At 42.6% G+C, this 20,529-nt stretch overlaps 1 protein-coding gene across 2 annotated transcripts; it reads right to left on the bottom strand.

Annotated features, from left to right (window-relative positions):
* Positions 1-8,139: 8,139 nt before the first annotated feature.
* Positions 8,140-20,387, bottom strand: LOC139421993 (guided entry of tail-anchored proteins factor 1-like). 2 transcript variants are annotated; one of them, XM_071173135.1, is made up of 5 exons: positions 20,263-20,387; positions 18,090-18,255; positions 9,594-9,661; positions 9,291-9,405; positions 8,140-8,632 (listed from the first exon to the last, which is right to left on the bottom strand). In XM_071173135.1, the coding sequence occupies exons 1-5, from the start codon at positions 20,350-20,352 to the stop codon at positions 8,559-8,561; spliced, it is 513 nt and encodes a 170-aa protein (XP_071029236.1). In that variant the 5' UTR covers positions 20,353-20,387; the 3' UTR covers positions 8,140-8,558. The 2 variants fall into 2 exon arrangements, with proteins under 2 accessions (XP_071029236.1, XP_071029237.1); XM_071173136.1 differs by having other exon boundaries at positions 9,345-9,405.
* Positions 20,388-20,529: the final 142 nt, after the last annotated feature.

Genomic DNA, 20,529 nt, shown 5'->3' with positions numbered 1-20,529 from the left:
GCATGGTGGTGGCAGCATCATACTGTGGGGATGTTTTTTCAGTGACAGGGACTGGGAAACTACTGAACAATGGTTAGAATACAAAAACAACATATCTGATAATTACATATTATACAACGGGTGGTTCTAATCCTGAATGCTGATTGGTTAAAACTGCATTCCAGCCGGTGTCTATTCCTCAAGTTACCACTGGCTAAATCTATGACCTTAAAATGCCTTTTACTCTGTTCCACCTGACTGCGCAATCCACTGTCTCATCAGCCCAGCCAGGCAATGTATAAACTTGATCTCCACTATAAAAAAAACATGTGGACATTATCTCACATTTCTTTTAGATTAACATTTCGTTTTCAACTGCGGAGATTTGGATATACCATGCTGTCTGTCTCTCCGACATTTGCAACATTGTTTACATTTTCAAATTCGATCACCAGCTGTCCCATAGTAATGAACATGTTGGGAGTCGGAACGAGACACAGTCAGGCACAGTTTCTCAGCCAGTGAAATCATGAATCAGCTGGCATAATTTTTATGGATATATACAAAGAAATGTAAATTGAAAGGGTCAAACAAATGTGTAGTCTTTCCAACTTCAGTTTGAAGTGATTGTGTTAGCTGTGTTGTTGACTAGATCTTCTGAACAACAGTGTCCTGACGAGAGAGGACATTTTCTATGCCAGGAGAAATTGCGCCTCATTAGCTCATTGTTATGGATGTATCCAAATAAATGTCACTAGAAAACAGCTTAAACAAATGCAAATGCAGCTACTGTTGTTATTCTTCTGCACTGTTTTACTGTGACTGTAAGTTAGCCGTATTTGGCTAGCTAGCAAGCAAGGGATAAGAATGTTGCCAGCCAGTATGGCAATGGAACGTTTCGAACGAATGACTGGGTCATCTCCATAGACACAGAACAAGAAGACTGAACGACTGGGTCGCGCCTGTGGCAACTGACCCGATAGAACGAATGACCAGCCGGCTTGGGTAGCAATCATTGTGGAAGGTTGAAATAGTATAAATAAAGTAATTTAAAAAAATTAAAATATGTCAGTCATTATTTGAATATGTTGGTAATCCATTGTGTAAAAGTGATAATGTCCTCGAAGCCGGTGTTTGGAGAAGATATTGACACAGTTTGCCGGCCCTCGACACGTAGGTCAATATCACACTGGACAGGTGGTTCCGCAGTGCAGGTGTCATCATCACCAGAGTCCAACTGAAGAGTTCACACTCTTACTAGGGTGGCATGTGGTGCACTGACGCACATTTGATGAGTGTGATGGGTGGGATCTGGTCATGTTCAAAGACAAGGTCAAATGGAGACTGTTTTATGGCTCAGGAGCTGTGTCCATTACTATGGGGTCATTACACAGCAAAGTAGCACACTATTTATTCATTGATAAATTACCCAATGATGTCTGTCCATGTCCTGGCTGTTACAAATGGAAAGGTTCACACACATAGAGAATTAGTTTTTTGAATCCCTAATTGCTGTTCACAATTATAATATGTCTGGGGAAGCTAACCCTATCCTAATAATTATGATAGATCACACAGTATTTCCATCTAAATGAAAGGAAACACCAATGTTGAAGAGTCAAGTTTCAGTCAGAAATCTCTGAGATGCATTTCTCTCCCTCTACCACTAGAATATCTGTAATATCCTAAATTGGAAACACTATTTGCTCCTTTTGCTCACGTCTCTCAATTTTTTTTAGGAGTATCCTTATGTATTTTTGGTAATAAATGTGTTTATGTAGTATCTTCATTTAATTATGAAAAGAGACAGAATAGCTTCACCATTTAAAATTATAGCAAACTACAACCCTGCAAAGGGTAAATGGACAACATATCCTTGCCTTTTTGTACAATGAAGTATAGAGACCATATCTGAACATACTAGGGCGACATCTGGTGGATCCTACCTCCCCTGTGGGTAGGAGAAACAAGAACCTCGTCTGTCATTGTTCATCTGTGGCTCCAAGCTTTGGCAGGAAAGTGTACTACAACAGAGTTTACATATAGAAACATAGCTCCCATCAAAATGGGACAAAATTATAGATTCTCTGCAGATGTATAATACTTCTACAGCATATTGAAACTGACAGTGCATCGCACTGTGATGATGTCAATGGCCCAATACCATTAATATAAATAAAACAGGAATTGCATGAAGGTGGCAGCCAAAATGGAGTCCAGACAGGCTTTTATATCTGTGACGTAAAGGGCAGGGTGACATATAGAGAGACCTTGGAAAGTCTCCAGACACAGCTGATATTGTATAGGGAGAAAGGAAAGCAGACAAGCATGAAAACAGAAAATAGGTAGTGGCGTGAGGGAGGGGCATGCCCTGGAAGTCTGCTGAATCTGGCTGTATGTTGGTTCTGAGGGATCATTACAGCCCTCTTCTCCATTAAAGGTCCTCCTGCTCCTGCTGTTATCTAGATCATGAGTTGTAACCCTTCAACATTTATCCATTGTCTCCGATGGCTTGACTTCTCCTTAAATATCTTCCTACCATTCTGCTTCTTGCCTCTTTTGCAAGTTTGTCACTGCAGATTGGTTAAGCTCAATTATCCCCCATTGTATTTCACCGATAACAAGCATCGAGACTGGGTTGTGACTAGGAGTTATTTTTCGTAGCAGGTCAGGATAGACTTTTAGCTAACCCTAACATTTTCCTTACCTATAGGCGGTGGCCTATAGAAGCCTATTGTCCCATACTAATTGTCTTGTAGTGTCTTGTAGTGTATCTACTAAAAATGTACACTTTAAACTCCAGACAAAGGCTAGAGCAAGTTTGTAAAATATTTCATTTGAATGAAATGGCTCATTTGTGGCAAAAAAAGATCAGCCAGAGACAAAACAGCTGATAAACATTACAGTATAGTGTTTGCCTAGGTTAATACCTAGGTGTCTGGTAAGACTGTAAACTCTCTTTCCAGACTCACATTACGCATCTCCAATCAAAAATACATCTAGAATCGGCTTCCTATTTCGCAACAAAGCCTCCTTCACTCATGCTGCCAAACATATCCTCATAAAACTGACTATGTTACGGATCCTTGACTTCAGTGATGTAATTTACAAAATAGCCTCCAACACTACTCAACAAATTGGATGTAATCTATCCCAGTGCCATCCGTTTTGTCACCAAAGCCCCATATACCACCCACCACTGCAACCTGTATGCTATCGTTGGCTGGCCCTCGCTTCATATTCGTCGCCAAACCCACTGGTTCCAGGTCATCTATAAGTCTTTGCTAGGTAAAGCCCCACCTTATCTCAGCTCACTGGTCACCATAGCAGCACCAAACCGTAGCACACGCTCCGGCAAGTATATTTCACTGGTCATCCCCAAAGCCAACTCCTACTTTGGCCGCCTTTCCTTCCAGTTCTCTGCTGCCAAATACTGGAAGGAATTGTAAAACTCACTAAAGCTGGAGTCATATCTCCCTCACTAACTTTAAGCATCAGCTGTCAGAGCATCTTAAATCAAATCCAATTTATTTATATAGCCCTTCGTACATCAGCTGATATCTCAAAGTGCCGTATCAGAAACCCAGCCTAAAACCCCAAACAGCAAGCAATGCAGGTGTAGAAACACGGTGGCTAGGAAAAACTCCCTAGAAAGGCTAGGAAGAAACCTAGAGAGGAACCAGGCTATGAGGGTTGGCCAGTCCTCTTCTGGCTGTGCCGGGTGGAGATTATAACAGAACATGGCCAAGATGTTCAAATGTTCATAAATGACCAGCATGGTCAAATAATAATAATCACAGGCAGAACAGTTGAAACTGGAGCAGCAGCACAGCCAGGTGGACTGGGGACAGCAAGGAGTCATCATGTCAGGTAGTCCTGAGGCATGGTCCTAGGGCTCAGGTCCTCCGAGAGAGAGAAAGAAAGAGAGAAAGAGATTATTAGAGAGAGCATACTTAAATTAAACCATAGCATCACCCCCCTGTAGCACGCGCTCCAGCAGGTATATCTCTCTGGTCACCCCCAAAACCAATTATTTCTTTGGCCGCCTCTCCTTCCAGTTCTCTGCTGCCAATGACTGGAACGAACTACAAAAATCTCTCAAACTGGAAACACTTATCTCCCTCACTAGCTTTAAGCACCAACTGTCAGAGCAGCTCACAGATTACTGCACCTGTACATAGCCCAACTATAATTTAGCCCAAACAACTACCTCTTTCCCTACTGTATTTATTTTACTTGCTATAATGTATTTACTTTGCCACCATGGCCTTTTTTTGCCTTTACCTCCCTTATCTCACCTCATTTGCTCACATCGTATATAGACTTGTTTATACTGTATTATTGACTGTATGTTTGTTTTATTCCATGAGTAACTCTGTGTTGTTGTATGTGTCGAACTGCTTTGCTTTATCTTGGCCACGTCGCAATTGTAAATGAGAACTTGTTCTCAACTTGCCTACCTGGTTAAATAAAGGTGAAATAAATAAAATAAAAAATAAAATTCACACAGGACACCGGATAGGACAGGAGAAGTACTCCAGATATACCAAACTGACCCTAGCCCCCCGACACATAAACTACTACAGCATAAATACTGGAGGCTGAGACAGGAGGGGTCAGAAGACACTGTGGCCCCATCCAATGACACCCCCGGACAGGGCCAAACAGGAAGGATATAACCCCACCCACTTTGCCAAATAACAGCCCCCACACCACTAGAGGGATATCTTCAACCACCAACTTACCATCCTGAGACAAGGCAGAGTATAGCCCACAAAGATCTCTGCCACGGCACAACCCAAGCTTACCGATCATTGCACCTGTACACAGCCCATCTGTAAAAAGCCCACCCAACTCCCTAATCCCCATACTGTTATTTATTTTGTTTGCTCCTTTGCACCCCAGTATCTCTACTTGCATATTCATCTTCTGCACATCTATCACTTCAGTGTTAGTGCTAAATTGTAATTATTTCACCACTTTGGCCTATTTATTGCCTTACCTCCCTAATCTTACTACATTTGCATACACTGTATATCATTTATTTTTATTGTGTTACTGACTGCACGTTTGTTTACTCCATGTGTAACTCTGTGTTGTTTGTGTCGCACTGCTTTGCTTTATCTTGGCCAGGTCGCAGTTGTAGATGAGTACTTGTTCTCAACTGGCCAACCTGGTTAAATAAAGGTGAAATAAAGAAGAAAAAATATGAAATATTGCCCTAGTTGTGTCTGTTCTTTTGGCATCTCTCCCCATTGAATAGAATTTATTACCTTCTTGTTCGTCTCGGTCACCACCATGTTGATCCACACAGAGCAATGCAAATAGTCTGGGTAGCCATTTGATTACCTGTTCAGGAGTCTTATGGCTTGGGGATAAAAGCTGTTGAGAAGCATTTTGGTCCTAGACTTGGCGCTCCGGTACCGCTTGCCATGCGGTAGCAGAGAGAACAGTCTATGACTGAGATGGCTGGGGTCTTTGACAATTTATAGGCCCATTGATGTACTGGGCCGTACGCACTACCCTCTGTAGTTCCTTGCGGTCAGAGGCCGAGCAGTTGCCGTACAAGGCAGTGATGCAACCAGTGTTGCATCACAATTGCATGCTCTCGATGCTGCAGCTGTAGAACCTTTTGAGGATCTCAGGACAAATGCCAAATATTTTCAGTCTCCTGAGGGGGAATATGTTTTGTAGTGCCCTCTTCATGACTGTCTTTGTGTGTTTGGACCATTCTAGTTTGTTGGTGATGTGGACACCAAGGAACTTGAAGCTCTCAACCTGCTCCACTACAGCCCCGTCGATGAGAATGGGTGCATGCTTGGTCCTCCTTTTCCTGTAGTCCACAATCATCTCCCTTGTCTTGATTATGTTGAGGGATAGGTTGTTATTCTGGCACCAGTCGGTAATCGAATTTAAGTAGTGGTTCTTAGTGGAGCAGAACTCATGGAAAACCACAGGTTCTGCTGGTTTCAGCAGTCAGTCATCTCAGCAGTTTTTACAGGTAGCTTCTATACTGAACAAAAATATAAATGCAATATGTAAAGTGTTGGGCCCATATTTCATGAGCTATTTCTCTATAAAAAAAAGGTGCCCCAATTTGTTTTACAACCCTGTTAGTGAGCATTTCTCCTTTGCCAAGATAATCCATCCAGCCGACACGTGGCATATCAAGAAGCTGATTAATCAGCATGATCATTTTGCAGGTGCTCTTTGTGCTGGGGACAATAAAAGGCAACTCTAAAATGTGCAGTTTTGTCACACAACACAATGCCACAGATGTCTCAAATTGAGTGAGTGTGCAATTGCCATGCTGACTGCAGAAATGTTCACCAGAGCTGTTGGCAGAGAATTGAATGTTCATTTCTCTACGATAAGCCGCCTCCAACATCATTTCAGATGTCAAACCGGCATCACAACCCACAGACACCGTGTAACCAAGCCTGCCCAGGACCTCCACATCTGTCTTCTTCACCTGCGGGATTGTCTGAGAGTGGACAGCTGATGAGTATTTGTCTGTAATAAAGCCCATTTGTGGGGAAAAACTCATTTAGATTGGCTGGGCCTGGCTCCTAGGTGGGTGGGCCTATGCCCTCCCAGGCCCACCTATGGCTGCGCCCCTGTCCAGTCACACGTCCAAACTATATAAACTCAGCAAAAAAAGAAACGTCCCTTCACTGTCAACTGCATTTATTTTTAGCAAACTTAATATGTATAAATATTTGTATGAACATAACAAGATTCAACAACTGAGATATAAACTGAACAAGTTCCACAGACATGTGACTAACAGAAATAGAATAATGTGACCCTGAACAAATGGGGGGGGTCAAATTCAAAAGTAACAGTCAGTATCTGGTGTGCCCACCAGCTGCATTAAGTACTACAGTGCATCTCCTCCTCATGGACTGTACCAGATTTGCCAGTTCTTGCTGTGAGATGTTACCCCACTCTTCCACCAAGGCACCTGCAAGTTCCCGGACACATCTGGGGGGAATGGCCCTAGCCCTCCGATCCAAAAGGTCTCAGACGTGTTCAACGGGAATGAGATCCGGGCTCTTCGTTGGCCATGACAAAACACTGACATTCCTATCTTGCAAGAAATCATGCACAGAACGAGCAGCATGGCTGGTGGCATTGTCATGCTGGAGGGTCATGTCAGGATGAGCCTGCAGAAAGGGTACCACATGAGGGAGTAGGATGTCTTCCCTGTAACACACAGCGTTGAGATTGTCTGCAATGACAACAAGCTCAGTCCGATGATGCTGTGACACACCGCCCAAGACCATGACAGACCCTCCACCTCCAAATCGATCCCGCTAAAGAGTGCAGGCCTCGGTGTAACGCTCATTCCTTCGACGATAAACGTGAATCCAACCATCACCTCTGGTGAGACAAAACCACGACTCGTCAGTGAAGAGCACTTTTTGCCAGTCCTGTCTGGTCCAGCGATGGTTTGTTTGTGCCCATAGTCAATGTTGTTGCCGGTGTTGTCTGGTGAGGACCTGCCTTACAACAGGCCTACAAGCCCTCAGTCCAGCCTCTCTCAGCCTATTGGGGACAGTCTAAGCACTGATGGAGGGATTGTGCATTCCTGGTGTAAACATGGGCAGTTGTTGTTGCCATCCTGTACCTGTCCCACGGGTGTGATTTTCAAATGTAGAAAGGCCTCTTTAGTGTCCTAAGTTTTCATAACTGTGACCTTAATTGCCTACCGTCTGTAAGCTGTTAGTGTCTTAACGACCGTTCCACAGGTGCATGTTCATTAATTGTTTATGGTTCATTGAACAAGCATGGGAAACAGTGTTTAAACCCTTTACAATGAAGATCTGTGAAGTTATTAGGATGTTTACAAATTATCTTTGAAAGACAGGGTCCTGAAAAAGGGACGTTTATTTATTTATTTTGAGTTTATGAACTGTAACTCAGGCAAATCTTTGAAATTGTTGCATTTATATTTTTGTTCAGTGTCGAAACACTTTTAAAAAAAAGTATATTTCGTGTAAGCCTACTGCGTGAGTTTTGATTCACTTTCCAATCGGCATCTAATTTAGAATAGACTAGCTAGAGGTTGACCTTGCACTTTCTATAACAGCCTTAATCTTCTGTGACATTTATCCTTGAAAGGTACTGTATGTCTTAACTTATAAATCCAGGCACAAATAATGTTTGGCATGTTTTTATTGATATGGCAACCACAAGAATAATTCTGGAAGAGGGTTAGAAAAGTAGGCAACCGACAAACACAAATGGAAAGCAGAACACTATCATGTAGGTAAAATAATGATATGGCTTGAATCCTTCAGAATACGAACAAATTGTAACCAAAGTATTAAGCCTCAATTTTTCACACTAGTTTCATGAAGAGGAATGGATTTGGAAAGAAAGAAAATGCAACAAAACAACCCTGCTGGTTTATCGAAATGCAGTGAAACAAAAAAAAAGCAACAGTCTCAACACAAAACATTTAAATATCAAGGCCAGTGTATGAAAAATATTTACAAATCTTCTCATTAAATTGAACTAAATAGCAACAACAATTGCATAATTTGGTCTCAAAGTAGACAGTCAAGTTTAGGCTGTCAAGCCACCGCTTGGAGAATTATAGCCACTACCTTGTTACAAACAACGAGCCAGCATGTGATTCCAACACCACCTGAAACACAGGCACAAGAGCAGGTGAATGAATAATCATTATATTACCGTTTAGATGCAGATCCAGAGACCAGATCAATGTCATCTAACCTCATTTAAAATTGTAAACGATCAAGATTCTCAATCACAGATCAAGCCAAACAATTTAAATCATAAAAATGTGACAAATCCACAGGCAGGGATTTAGAAGTGATCCATAGGTATTACTGTTCTTAGAGAAACATACTTTTGGGTTTAAATTATCCCCATAGGAAACATCTGCTCAAAAATTACTCTTTAAAGATGAGGGAACTGGTATTCATTCTGCTCTCTTTGAGCTTTAAAACAAAACAGACATTGAGTTGAATGGATTGAATAGTACTAATACAATCCTCATTTATCTCCATTACTGTTCATTTATATAAACAGTAGAGCTATCTGCATACCTAAAGGAAGCTACAGGTACAAAGTAGAGTAGGCTATACACTGTACAGTAAGTTCTGTTATCCTGAAATATCCCTGTGTGTCTGAAATAGCACTCTATTCCCTTTCTAATGCACTACTTTGAAGAGTGTCCTTTGGTTAAAAGTAGTGCACAATATAGGGAATAGGGTGGCATTTGAGCCGCAACCCCTACTGGTGTTAGAGCCCCTCTCAGGGCAGGCGCTGTAATGTTTTACCTGCTACTCCAGATGGGAAGGCCACCATTCGCTCTAGAGGAGAAATCCACTTACTGGGCAAGACCGTCACTGGGTCAGCATAGTATTTCCAGATCAGAGAGATCATCAGCACAGCCTTGGAGAGACGGAAGGGGGGGGGGGGGGGGGGGGGGGGGGGTCAGTCATCATCCCCAGTCCCAAATCTCGATTAAATATTTGCATAGTTTCCTATTGCAGGATTGTGAAATAATCCGAGCTACTATAAAAATATACCAATAAATGTAAAAAATAATAATAACAATAAATCTGCTCTACTTCACTTACCTGCAGAATATAATACACTATGTTGACGACCCATTTGATTTTGGTCTGCTGACCAGTTCTGGATTTAACTGAGGGAAGAAAGGAAAATGCAAACTTCAGACAACAAACTGACGACTGGGTGTGGTTTCCCCACAGAGACAATTTGTCACAATGGGACTGTAAAGGTGTACGCAGGCTTCCCATCCGAAACAGTTTGGAACAGTTTGTGCATATATTATGATGGCATTATGTGACGTTTTGGTCTTCGGCAAGGGTTTCTTCGGCTGTTCGTGCACACAAAAGCATTTCTTGAGGTAAAGCGAAGTCGGTGAAACCGATTTGTCTCTCGATGAATGACCACAAACACTTCATTGAAGAATCCCTACTGTTGACCAATCACCGACGAAGGGGCATAGACTTCGGCTACAAACTTTGGCTTGCCACTAGAAACATTTGTGTGCACGAACAGCTGAGAAAACCCTTGACGAAGAACAAAACAAACAAAAAACTATAGTCATAATATATATACACAAACTGTTTCAAACTGTCTTTAAGGCTAGCAGGTGAGACTGTACAACAGCTGGTTAGGAGTTGAGCGAGACAGTGACAGAGAGGTCAGCAGAAGTGTTGCCCCTCCCCAAAGAAGCTTTGGTCAAGCCACTGGAAGTGTCTGACGTCAAGGTCACCTTTATCTTCATTCATCCTCCACCAGCTCTACCCTGAGGATTATGGGAGATTTATAATTCAAAACCCTCCATGGATTCATACCGATAGCTGCATTCACTTAATCACTTTAGCCAACTACCCTAAAGATATGAACATTTCTACTAAGCATTATTTCCCTGTGCCATTGTCCTTGGACTATGAATTTGAAATGATAGGTGGTGTGGTAGAGTTACTGTGACTCCAGTGAGAACAGGAATATGCAGCCAATACAGCACATTCTACCCTTAAACTAAATGTCAACGGAGTGTAGTACGAACTACTTAAAATGGCCTCTACGAGTATATACAGTGCCTTCAAAAAGTATTTAAACCCCTAGACTTTTTTCCCACATTGATGTGTTACAGCCTGAATTTAGAATGGATTACATTTAGATGTTATGTCACTGATCTACAAACAATACTCCATTATGTCAAAGAGGAATGATGTTTTTAGAAATGTTTACAAATTAATTAAAAAATGAAACGCTGAAATGTCTTGAGTTAATAATAATAAGTATTCAACCCCTTTGTTATGGCATGCCTAAATAACTTCGGGAGTAACAAGTCACATAATAAGTTGCATGTACTAACTGTGTGCAATAAAGGTGTTTAACATGAATGACTACCACATCTCTATTAATTACACTTTGAATGGTGTATCAATACACCCAGTCATTACAAAGATACAGGCATCCTTCCTAACTCAGTTGACAAAGAGGAAGGAAACTGCACAGGGATTTCACCATGAGGCCAATGGTGATTTTAAACCAGTTAGAGTTGAATGGCTGTGGCAGGAGAAAACTGAGGATGGATCAACAACATAGTAGTTAGTACACAATAATAACCTAAATGACAGTGTGAAAAGAATTCCAATATTCCAAAACATGCATCCTGTTTGCAATAAGGCACGACAGGGCTCCCGAGTGGCGCAGCGGTCTAAGGCACACCATACTCGTTGCAAGAAGCGTCACTGCAGTCCTGGTTCGAATCCAGGCTGCATTACATCCTGCTGTGATTGGGAGTCCCATAGTGCGGCGCGCATTTGGCCCAGCATTGTCCAGGTTTGGCCAGGGTAGACTGTCATTGTAAATAAGAATTTGTTCTTAACTGACTTGCCTAGTTAAATAAAAAGGTTACACATACTGCTAAAAAATGTGTGAAATAAATTTACTTTTTGTCCTGAATACAAAGCATAACTTTTCATGGCGCTTTTAGGGGCAAATCCAACCAAATGCATCACTGAATACCACTCTTCATATTTTCAAGCATAGTGGTGGCTGCATCATTTTATGTGCTTGTCATTGGCAAAGACTAGGGAGTTTTTTAGGATAAAAAGAAAAGGAACAGAGCTAAGCACAGACAAAGTCCTGAAACAAAACCTGGTTCAGTTGGCTTTTCAACAGGCACTGAGAGACAAATCCACCTTTCAGCAGGACAATAACCTAAAACGATAAGCCAAATATACACTGGAGTTACTTAGAAAGACAACATCGAATGTTTCTGGCTTAGTTACAGTTTTGACTTTAAAAGCGTCATGAAAATCTATGGCAAAACATGAAAATGACTGTCTAGCAATGATCAACAACCAACTTGACAGAGCTTGAATTTTACAAAGAACAATGAGCAAATATTGTACAATCCAGGTTTGCAAAGCTCTTAGACTTACCAAAAACGGCTTAGCTTATACATTAAGAACACCTGGTCTTTCCATGACATAGCTTTAACCTGGATTCACATGGTCAGTCTATGATCCCTTATTGATGTCACTTGTTAAATCCACTTCACATCAGTATAGATGAAGGGGAGGAGGCAGGGTAAAGAAGGATTTTTAAGCCTTGAGACACGGATTGTGTATGTCAAATCAAATTCTATTGATCACATACACATATTTAGCAGATATTGCGGGTGTAGCGAATTTCTTGTTATCCTAGCTCCAACAGTGCAGTAATATCTAACAACTCACAACAATACACACAAATCTAAAAGTAAAAGAATGCAGTTAGGAAATATATAAATATTAGGACGAGCAATGTCAGAGTGGCATTGACTAAAATACATTACAAACTGGGTGCTTCGAGCCCTGAATGCCGATTGGCTGACAACTGTGGTATATCAGACGGTATACCATGGGTATGACAAAAAAAATAATAATTACTGCTCCAATTACATTGGTAACCCATTTATAATTGGAATAAGGCATCTCCAGGGTTTGTGGTGCATGGCCAATATACCACGGCTAAAGGCTGTGTCCAGGCACTCCTCGATGCATCGTGCATAAGAACAGCCCTTAGCAGTGGTGTATTCGCCATATACCACACCCCCTCGTGCCTTACTGTTTTATTGGAATACAGTATATACATATGAAATGAGTAAAAGAGTATGTAAAAATGATTAAAAAGTGACTAGTGTTCCATTATTAAAGTGACCAGTGATTCCATTTATAGGGAAGCAGCCTCTAAGGTGTAGGGTTGAGTGACCGTGATAGTAGCCGGCTAGTGATGGCTATTTAACATTCGGATGTTCTTGAGATAGATGCTGGTTTTGCTGTTTTTTAGTCTCTCGGTCCCAGCTTTGATATATACTTGTTCTGACCTCGCCTTCTAGATGAACAGGCAGTGGCTCGGTGGTTTATGTCCTTGATTATCTTTTTGGCATTCCTGTGACATTAGTTGCTGTAGGTCTCCTGGAGGGCAGGCAGTGTGACCCCGGTGATGCGTTGGGCAGACCGCACGACCTAGAGAGCCCTGCGGTTGCGGGCGGTGTAGTTGCCGTACCAGGCGGTGATACAGCCCGACAGGATGCTCTCAATTGTGCATCTGTAAAGTTTGTGAGGGTCTTAGGGGCCAAGCCGAATTACTTCAGCCTCCTGGGGGTTGAAGAGGCGCTTTTGTGTCCTCTTCACCACACTGTCTGTGTGGGTGGACCATTTCAGAAGCTTTTTGCCATCTCTACTGCGGTCCCGTTGATGTGGATAGGAGCGTGCTCCCTCTGCTGTCTCCTGAAGTCTACGATCAGCTCCTTCATTTTGTTGACGTTGAGGGCCCTCACCTCCTCCCTGTAAGCTGTCTAGTCATTGTTAGTAACCAGGCCTACTACTGTTCTGTCGTCTACAAACTGGATGATTGAGTTGGAGGCATGCAGTCATGGGTGAACAGGGAGTCCATGAGGGGGCTGAGCACGCACCCTTATGGGGCTCCTGTGTTGAGGATCAGCTTAGTGGAGGTGTTGTTTCCTACCTTCACCACCTGGGGGTGGCCAGTCAGGAAGTCCAGGACCCAGTTGCACAGGGCGGGGTTCAGACCCAGGGCCCCGAGCTTAATGACTAGCTTGGAGGGTACTATGGTGTTGAATGCTTGTAGTCAATGAACAGCATTCTTACATAGGTATTACTCTTGTCCAGATGGGATAGAGCAGTGTGCAATGCAATGGCGATTGCATCGTCTGTGGATCTATTGGGGCGGTATGCAAATTGAAGTGGGTCTAGGGTGTCAGGTAAGGTGGAGGTGATAGGCTAGTTAAGGATCCTATCAAAACACTTCATGATGGCAGAAGTGAGTGCTACAGGGCGAGTCATTTAGTTCAGTTAATTTGCTTTCTTGGAACAATGGTGGACATCTTGAAGGAAGTGGAGAAAACAGACTGGGATAGGGAGAGATTGAATATGTCCGTAAACACTCCAGTCAGCTGGTCTGCGCATGCTCTGAGGATGTGGCTAGGGATTCCGTCGGGCCGGGAGCCTTGCGAAGGATGACATGCTTAAATGTCTTACTCACGTCGGCCACGGAGAATGAGAGCCCACAGTCCTTGGGAGCGGGTCGCGTCAGTGATACTGTGTTATCATCAAAGCGAGAAAAGGTGTTTAGCTTGTCCGGGAGCAAGACGGTGTTCAGCTTGTCCGGGAGCAAGACGGTGTTCCCTATGTAATCCGTGATTGTCTGTAGACCCTGCCACATACCCCTCATGTCTGAGCCGTTGACTTGTGACTCCACTTTGTCTCTGTCCTGACGTTTTGCCTGTTTGATTGCCTTACGGAGGGAATAACTGCACTGTTTGTATTCAACCATATTCCCAGTCACCTTTCTGTGGTTAAATGCAGTGGGTTTTAATAGTCACAGTGGGAACAACATCCCCTATAAACTTCCTGATGAACTCAGTCCGTGTATACGTCAATGTTATTCTCAGAGGCAACCCGGAACATATCACAGTCTGCGTGATCAAAACAATCTTGAAGCATGGATTCCGATTGGTCAGACCACCATTGAATAGACCTTAGCATTGTTACAGATTGTCACGGACCAGGATGCCTTGCTCCCAGGCAGACTAAATAACTTTTTTGCCCGCTTTGAGGACAATACAGTGCCACTGACACGGCCCGCAACCAAAACATGCAGACTCTCCTTCACTGCAGCCGAGGTGAGTAAAACATTTAAACGTGTTAACCCTCGCAGGGCTGTAGGCCCAGACGGCATCCCCAGCCGCGCCCTCAGAGCATGCGCAGACCAGTTGGCTGGTGTGTTTACGGACATATTCAATCAATCCCTATCCCAGTCTGCTGTTCCCACATGCTTCAAGAGGGCCACCATTGTTCCTGTTCCCAAGAAAGCTAAGGTAACTGAGCTAAACGACTACCCCGTAGCACTCACTTCCGTTTTCATGAAGTGCTTTGAGAGACTAGTCAAGGACCATATCACCTCCACCCTACCTGACATCCTAGACCCACTCCAATTTGCTTTCCGCCCAAATAGGTCCACAGACGATGCAATCTCAACCACACTGCACACTGCCCTAACCCATCTGGACAAGAGGAATACCTATGTGAGAATGCTGTTCATTGACTACAGCTCAGCATTTAACACCATAGTACCCTCCAAACTCGTCATCAAGCTCGAGACCCTGGGTCTCGACCCCGCCCTGTGCAACTGGGTACTGGACTTCCTGACTTCCCAGGTGGTGAGGGTAGGTAACAACATCTCCACCCCGCTGATCCTCAAGACTGGGGCCCCACAAGGGTGCGTTCTGAGCCCTCTCCTGTACTCCCTGTTCACCCACGACTGCGTGGCCACGCACGCCTCCAACTCAATCATCAAGTTTGCGGACGACACAACAGTGATAGGCTTGATTACCAACAACGATGAGACGGCCTACAGGGAGGAGGTGAGGGCCCTCGGAGTGTGGTGTCAGGAAAATAACCTCACACTCAACGTCAACAAAACTAAGGAGATGATTGTGGACTTCAGGAAACAGCAGAGTGAACACCCCCCTATCCACATCGATGGAACAGTAGTGGAGAGGGTAGTAAGTTTTAAGTTCCTCGGCGTACACATCACAGACAAACTGAATTGGTCCACCCACACAGACAGCATCGTGAAGAAGGCACAGCAGCGCCTCTTCAACCTCAGGAGGCTGAAGAAATTCGGCTTGTCACCAAAAGCACTCACAAACTTCTACAGATGCACAATCGAGAGTATCCTGTCGGGCTGTATCACCGCCTGGTACGGCAACTACTCCGCCCACAACCATAAGGCTCTCCAGAGGGTAGTGAGGTCTGCACAACGCATCACAGGGGGCAAACTACCTGCCCTCCAGGACACCTACACCACCCGATGTCACAGGAAGGCCATAAAGATCATCAAGGACAACAACCACCCGTGCCACTGCCTGTTCACCCCGCTATCATCCAGAAGGCGAGGTCAGTACAGGTGCATCAAAGCTGGGACCGAGAGACTGAAAAACAGCTTCTATCTCAAGGCCATCAGACTGTTAAACAGCCACCACTAACATTGAGTGGCTCCTGCCACTGACTCAACTCCAGCCACTTTAATAATGGGAATTGATGTAAAATATCACTAGCCACTTTAAACAATGCTACTTAATATAATGTTTACATACTCTACATTATTCATCTCATATGTCTACGTATATACTGTACTCTATATCATCTACTGCATCTTTATGTAATACATGTATCACTAGCCACTTTAAACTATGCCACTTTGTTTACATACTCATATGTATATACTGTACTCGATACCATCTACTGCATCTTGCCTATGCCGTTCTGTACCATCACTCATTCATATATCTTTATGTACATATTCTTTATCCCTTTACACTTGTGTGTATAAGGTAGTAGTTTTGGAATTGTTAGTTAGATTACTCGTTGGTTATTACTGCATTGTCAGAACTAGAAGCACAAGCATTTCGCTACACTCGCATTAACATCTGCTAACCATGTGTATGTGACAAATAACATTTGATTTGATTTACAGTACGGGTACTTCCTGTTTGAGTTTCTGCCTATAGGAAGGGAGGAGCAGAATGGAGTCGTGATCTGATTTGCCGAAGGGAGGGCAAGGGGAGTGCCTTGTAGCCATTCTGGAAGGGAGAGCAACAATGGTTGAGAGTTTTTGAAGCGTGATTACTACAGGCAATGTGTTGATAGAACTTCAGTAGTGTTTTTCTCAAATTTGCTTTGTTAAAATCCCCAGCTACAATAAATACGGCCTCGGGGTATGTGGTTTCCAGTTTTCACAAAGTCCAGTGTAGTTCCTTGAGGGCCGTCGTGGAATCGGCTTGAGGGGGAATATACACGGCTGTGACTATTACTGAAGATAATTATCTTGGGAGGTAATACAGACAGCATTTGATTTTGAGGTATTCTAGGCCGGGTGAATACAAGAACTTGAGTTCCTGAACTTTATCACAACCACACCATGAGTAATTAATCATGAAATACACCACCGCCTTTCTTCTTCCTGGAGAGTTCTTTATTCCTGTATGTGCGATGTACTGAGAACCCAGCTGGCTTTATGGACGGGGACAGGATATTCAGAGAGAGTATGTTACAGTCCCTGTTGCCTCTCTGGAAGGAGATCCTCGTCCTGAGCTCGTCTACTTTATTGTCCAGGGAGTGAACATTACCGAGTAATATACTCGGAAGCGGTGGATGGTGTACACGCCTCCTGAGTTGGACTAGAAGTCCACTCCGAATACCTCTTCTCCGCCAGCGGTGTCTTGGAGCAGCCTCTGGAATAAGTTCAATTGCCCTGGGGGGTATGATGAAAGGATGCAATTTGAGAAAGTCATATTTCTGGTCGCAATGCTGGTGAGTTACCGCTGCTTTGATATCCAAAAGTTATTTCTGGCTGTAAGTAATAACACACAAAAAACATTCTGGGCTTATAATGTAAGAAATATCACACAAAACAAATTAAATACTGGAAAGTTGCTGAGATGCTAGCAGAGCTTCCATATCTGTTGGTGCCATTCAGAGGGGGCTAGACTAAATGAACGGGGTATTGTAGTAGGTGCCAGGCGCACCGGTTTGTGTCAGGAACCGCAACTTGACACAACTGTGGGAAGCATTGGAGTCATCATCCCTATGGAATGCTTGACAGCTTGTAGAGTCCATGTCACGACAAATTGAGGCTGTTCTGAGGGCAACTCAATATTAGGAAGGTGTTGTTCATGTTTTGTTCACTCAGTGTACATGTGCCTAGTCCCCAATAGAGACATGGACCAAATTGGTTATTAAAGAGTTTTCCCATCTACTAAATCAGCTGAGAGGGAAGAGAAACAATTGGTGATACCTCCGCCATGTCTCATTATTTTAATAGTGTTGAATTTTGTGAAAATCTAAAAGTTTGGGGAACAATGCATACTTGTCTGTGTTGACTTTAGATAATAAACTATATTGGTTATGTTGAATAAGGTGTTGTGTGAGGCCTTTTGGTGTGACATTTCTAGAACATGTACATAAACGATCATAGCGTTGAGGGGTAGAGACAGAGATATAATGCCGTCCGCTTATTACCATAAGTCTTCAACTTGTCCGTCATCTTGTTGATCTTGCGCTCGAGCCGTGCGTACCTGGCGAACTCGTCCATCATGTTGATGGAAGAAAGCTCCTTCTTCATGGCCTGAATCGCTGCCCTCATCTCTATCTCATCTTCCACATTCTTCTGGAAAACTTTGGACAGCTTCAATAGAAGAAAATACAGCCAAAAATAGAAATCTAATGGTTTCTAAGCATGTTATTCACGAGTTGCATTTTGATTCACTTAACTACTGGGCAGTGACTGGCTGGGGTAGCTTGCTTAAAAGTGAACTATGCAGTAAGGTATCATCACAGATAATTATGTTATCAAACTGCAGGGTGTTAGCACAAAATAAACGCAGGAATTAGCACTAATCAATGGCCGATTAAGAGGGATTCATGTGTTTTCTCCAGTTATTGATTTGATGGCAACATACTTGTGTATTGACAGTATTCTATTTGCTATTAGTGTTTGCATGATATATCGAATATGTCGTTTTTTTTTTTCTAGACCATGACACACGGTTCATACTAGAATTGTTGTTACTTTCGGTACTTCTGTAAAAAGCCTGCACTGGGAGTCTGGGCTGCATTTTGTTAGCTCCCCAATCATGTTGCACCGAAGTTAACACACTTGAATATTGTGACACAGCATGTAGAAATGTTTAAACTGTTCATTACTGTTCGCAAAACAATGTCCATACAGGCTAGAACACTTTACAATGCAAGAAGATACCAGTAGCTTCCAGCTTTGAAGGCTAACTTTCCTTGCTAGCTGACAGCTAAAGCTAACATCAATTCACTTCCCTAGTACTTTGTGATATTATGCAAACCATAACACAAAATATGCTGATTTCAAAGCTGATTGCCTCCAAAAAATGTATTAATTCACTTATTTGGTCTCGGTCTCAAATCTCTCCCAAAGATTATCTATAGCCTCTGTTGCTCTGATGGGCCGCTCCCCTCTTTCCTTTGAATGACGTCATTAACGATTAAAGCAACAGAGCACATTTTTATCAAAGAAGCTACTTCTAAGTAAATGTTGTTGATCAGTACAACAAATAAGTCCCAAATGTAAGGGAAACATATTGTATGTTACCTGTAGCCCCATGAAATCAGCCAAAACAAGCTCAGTAACTTAATGTATGCACACACTCCTACTGAATATGCATTAACTTGTATTGTGGATAGGCCCTAAACTACATCTTAATTCACCCAGTTTATCAAGAGATGCACAATTCAAATACCATTATGTTGTTATGTATTTATATTGGTAAAAACAAAGTCAAACGTATTGTATAATGTATTAATGAATGCATGCATACACGGCTGTCTCAAAAAAACTTTGAAGTAAAACAATTCTAACATAATGATTTCAAGCATTTCACTACACCCGCAATAACATCTGCTAAATATGTGTACGTGACCAATAGAAGTTGATTTGATATTGAGCTCAATATATCCCCAATAATTGAACAGAGTAGTAGTTGAATTTATCTGTCTGGATCAAGCGCCATTCGATTACTTTAGCTCATATGCATTCTTGTTTTGTTGTTAAGGTATCGAGTGTCAAGTATATATTAAACTTGGAAGTCAAAATGCTGGTATCATGACAACATTATCTGCTACTGTGGCCTACTATGTGGCCAACACGGGATTTGGTGTTTAAGGATCTGACAACATTTTACATTAGTTTAAATGTTGCTTATGGAAGAAAAAAAAACACTCATTTGAATCAATATCACTTTGCCATAGCACTAAACACATGAGATATGCACAGCTAGACTCCATTATACACGTGATGTTATTTTCCAGATTTCAAACTCAAATGTACTACATACCCAAATCTAGCATTTCCCCCTGTATCACGGAAATGTATTAGACTAAAAACACCTATGGTGCTAAAAAGAGCAAGGGAGGATCAAGTCAAATAAATTCATAGAGAAGATTACATCGTTTTGGTGAGAGGGAGATGAACAGTCACAACCAGCCATTAACTGCCGGCGGGTCTTTGTCAATCCCGCCCAGTAGAACGAACGTCATGTCATGTCTCTGTGCTAAAATGTTACAGATAAACATGCGGGCGCAATTTTAAAGTTTGAACACACATTTACCGGTACAACTGGGCTACAATTTCTACACAATGTTACCACATGAATGGCATACTCACATAGGAGGAAATTGAAGGTAACAACATTTTGACGAGGTTGCACAAGACCACAGACCCTAAGACCAGCAACCAGACGTACACAGTCGCCATTTTCCTTTGATTATTTACAATAGCCGTCGCTAGGGAAGCACACCCCCTTGTCTTTTTACCCAGTGTAGATAAAAAAAAAACTGATAATTTTGTATTTTTGCCTAGTAACGTTGGCCTGTTTTATTTATTTCCCCAAAAAATCCTACGTGTATGAAAATACTGCATTGTTACTTTGTA

This window comes from Oncorhynchus clarkii, chromosome 12, assembly GCF_045791955.1.
Source record: "Oncorhynchus clarkii lewisi isolate Uvic-CL-2024 chromosome 12, UVic_Ocla_1.0, whole genome shotgun sequence".
NCBI classification, from domain to species: Eukaryota; Metazoa; Chordata; class Actinopteri; order Salmoniformes; family Salmonidae; genus Oncorhynchus; species Oncorhynchus clarkii.
The sequence above is the reverse complement of the archived record's forward strand: the minus strand, read 5'-3'. Positions and strand labels throughout refer to the sequence as shown.

Coding starts and splice junctions, on each gene's coding strand:
- LOC139421993 (XM_071173135.1), bottom strand. CDS start 20,352: ATGGCGACTGTGTACGTCTGGTTGCTGGTCTTAGGGTCTGTGGTCTTG. Junction 9,406..9,593: donor TAGTGTATTATATTCTGCAG/GTAAGTGAAGTA, acceptor CGTCTCTCCAAG/GCTGTGCTGATGATCTCTCT. Junction 8,633..9,290: donor CTTCCCATCTGGAGTAGCAG/GTAAAACATTAC, acceptor CCTGTGTTTCAG/GTGGTGTTGGAATCACATGC.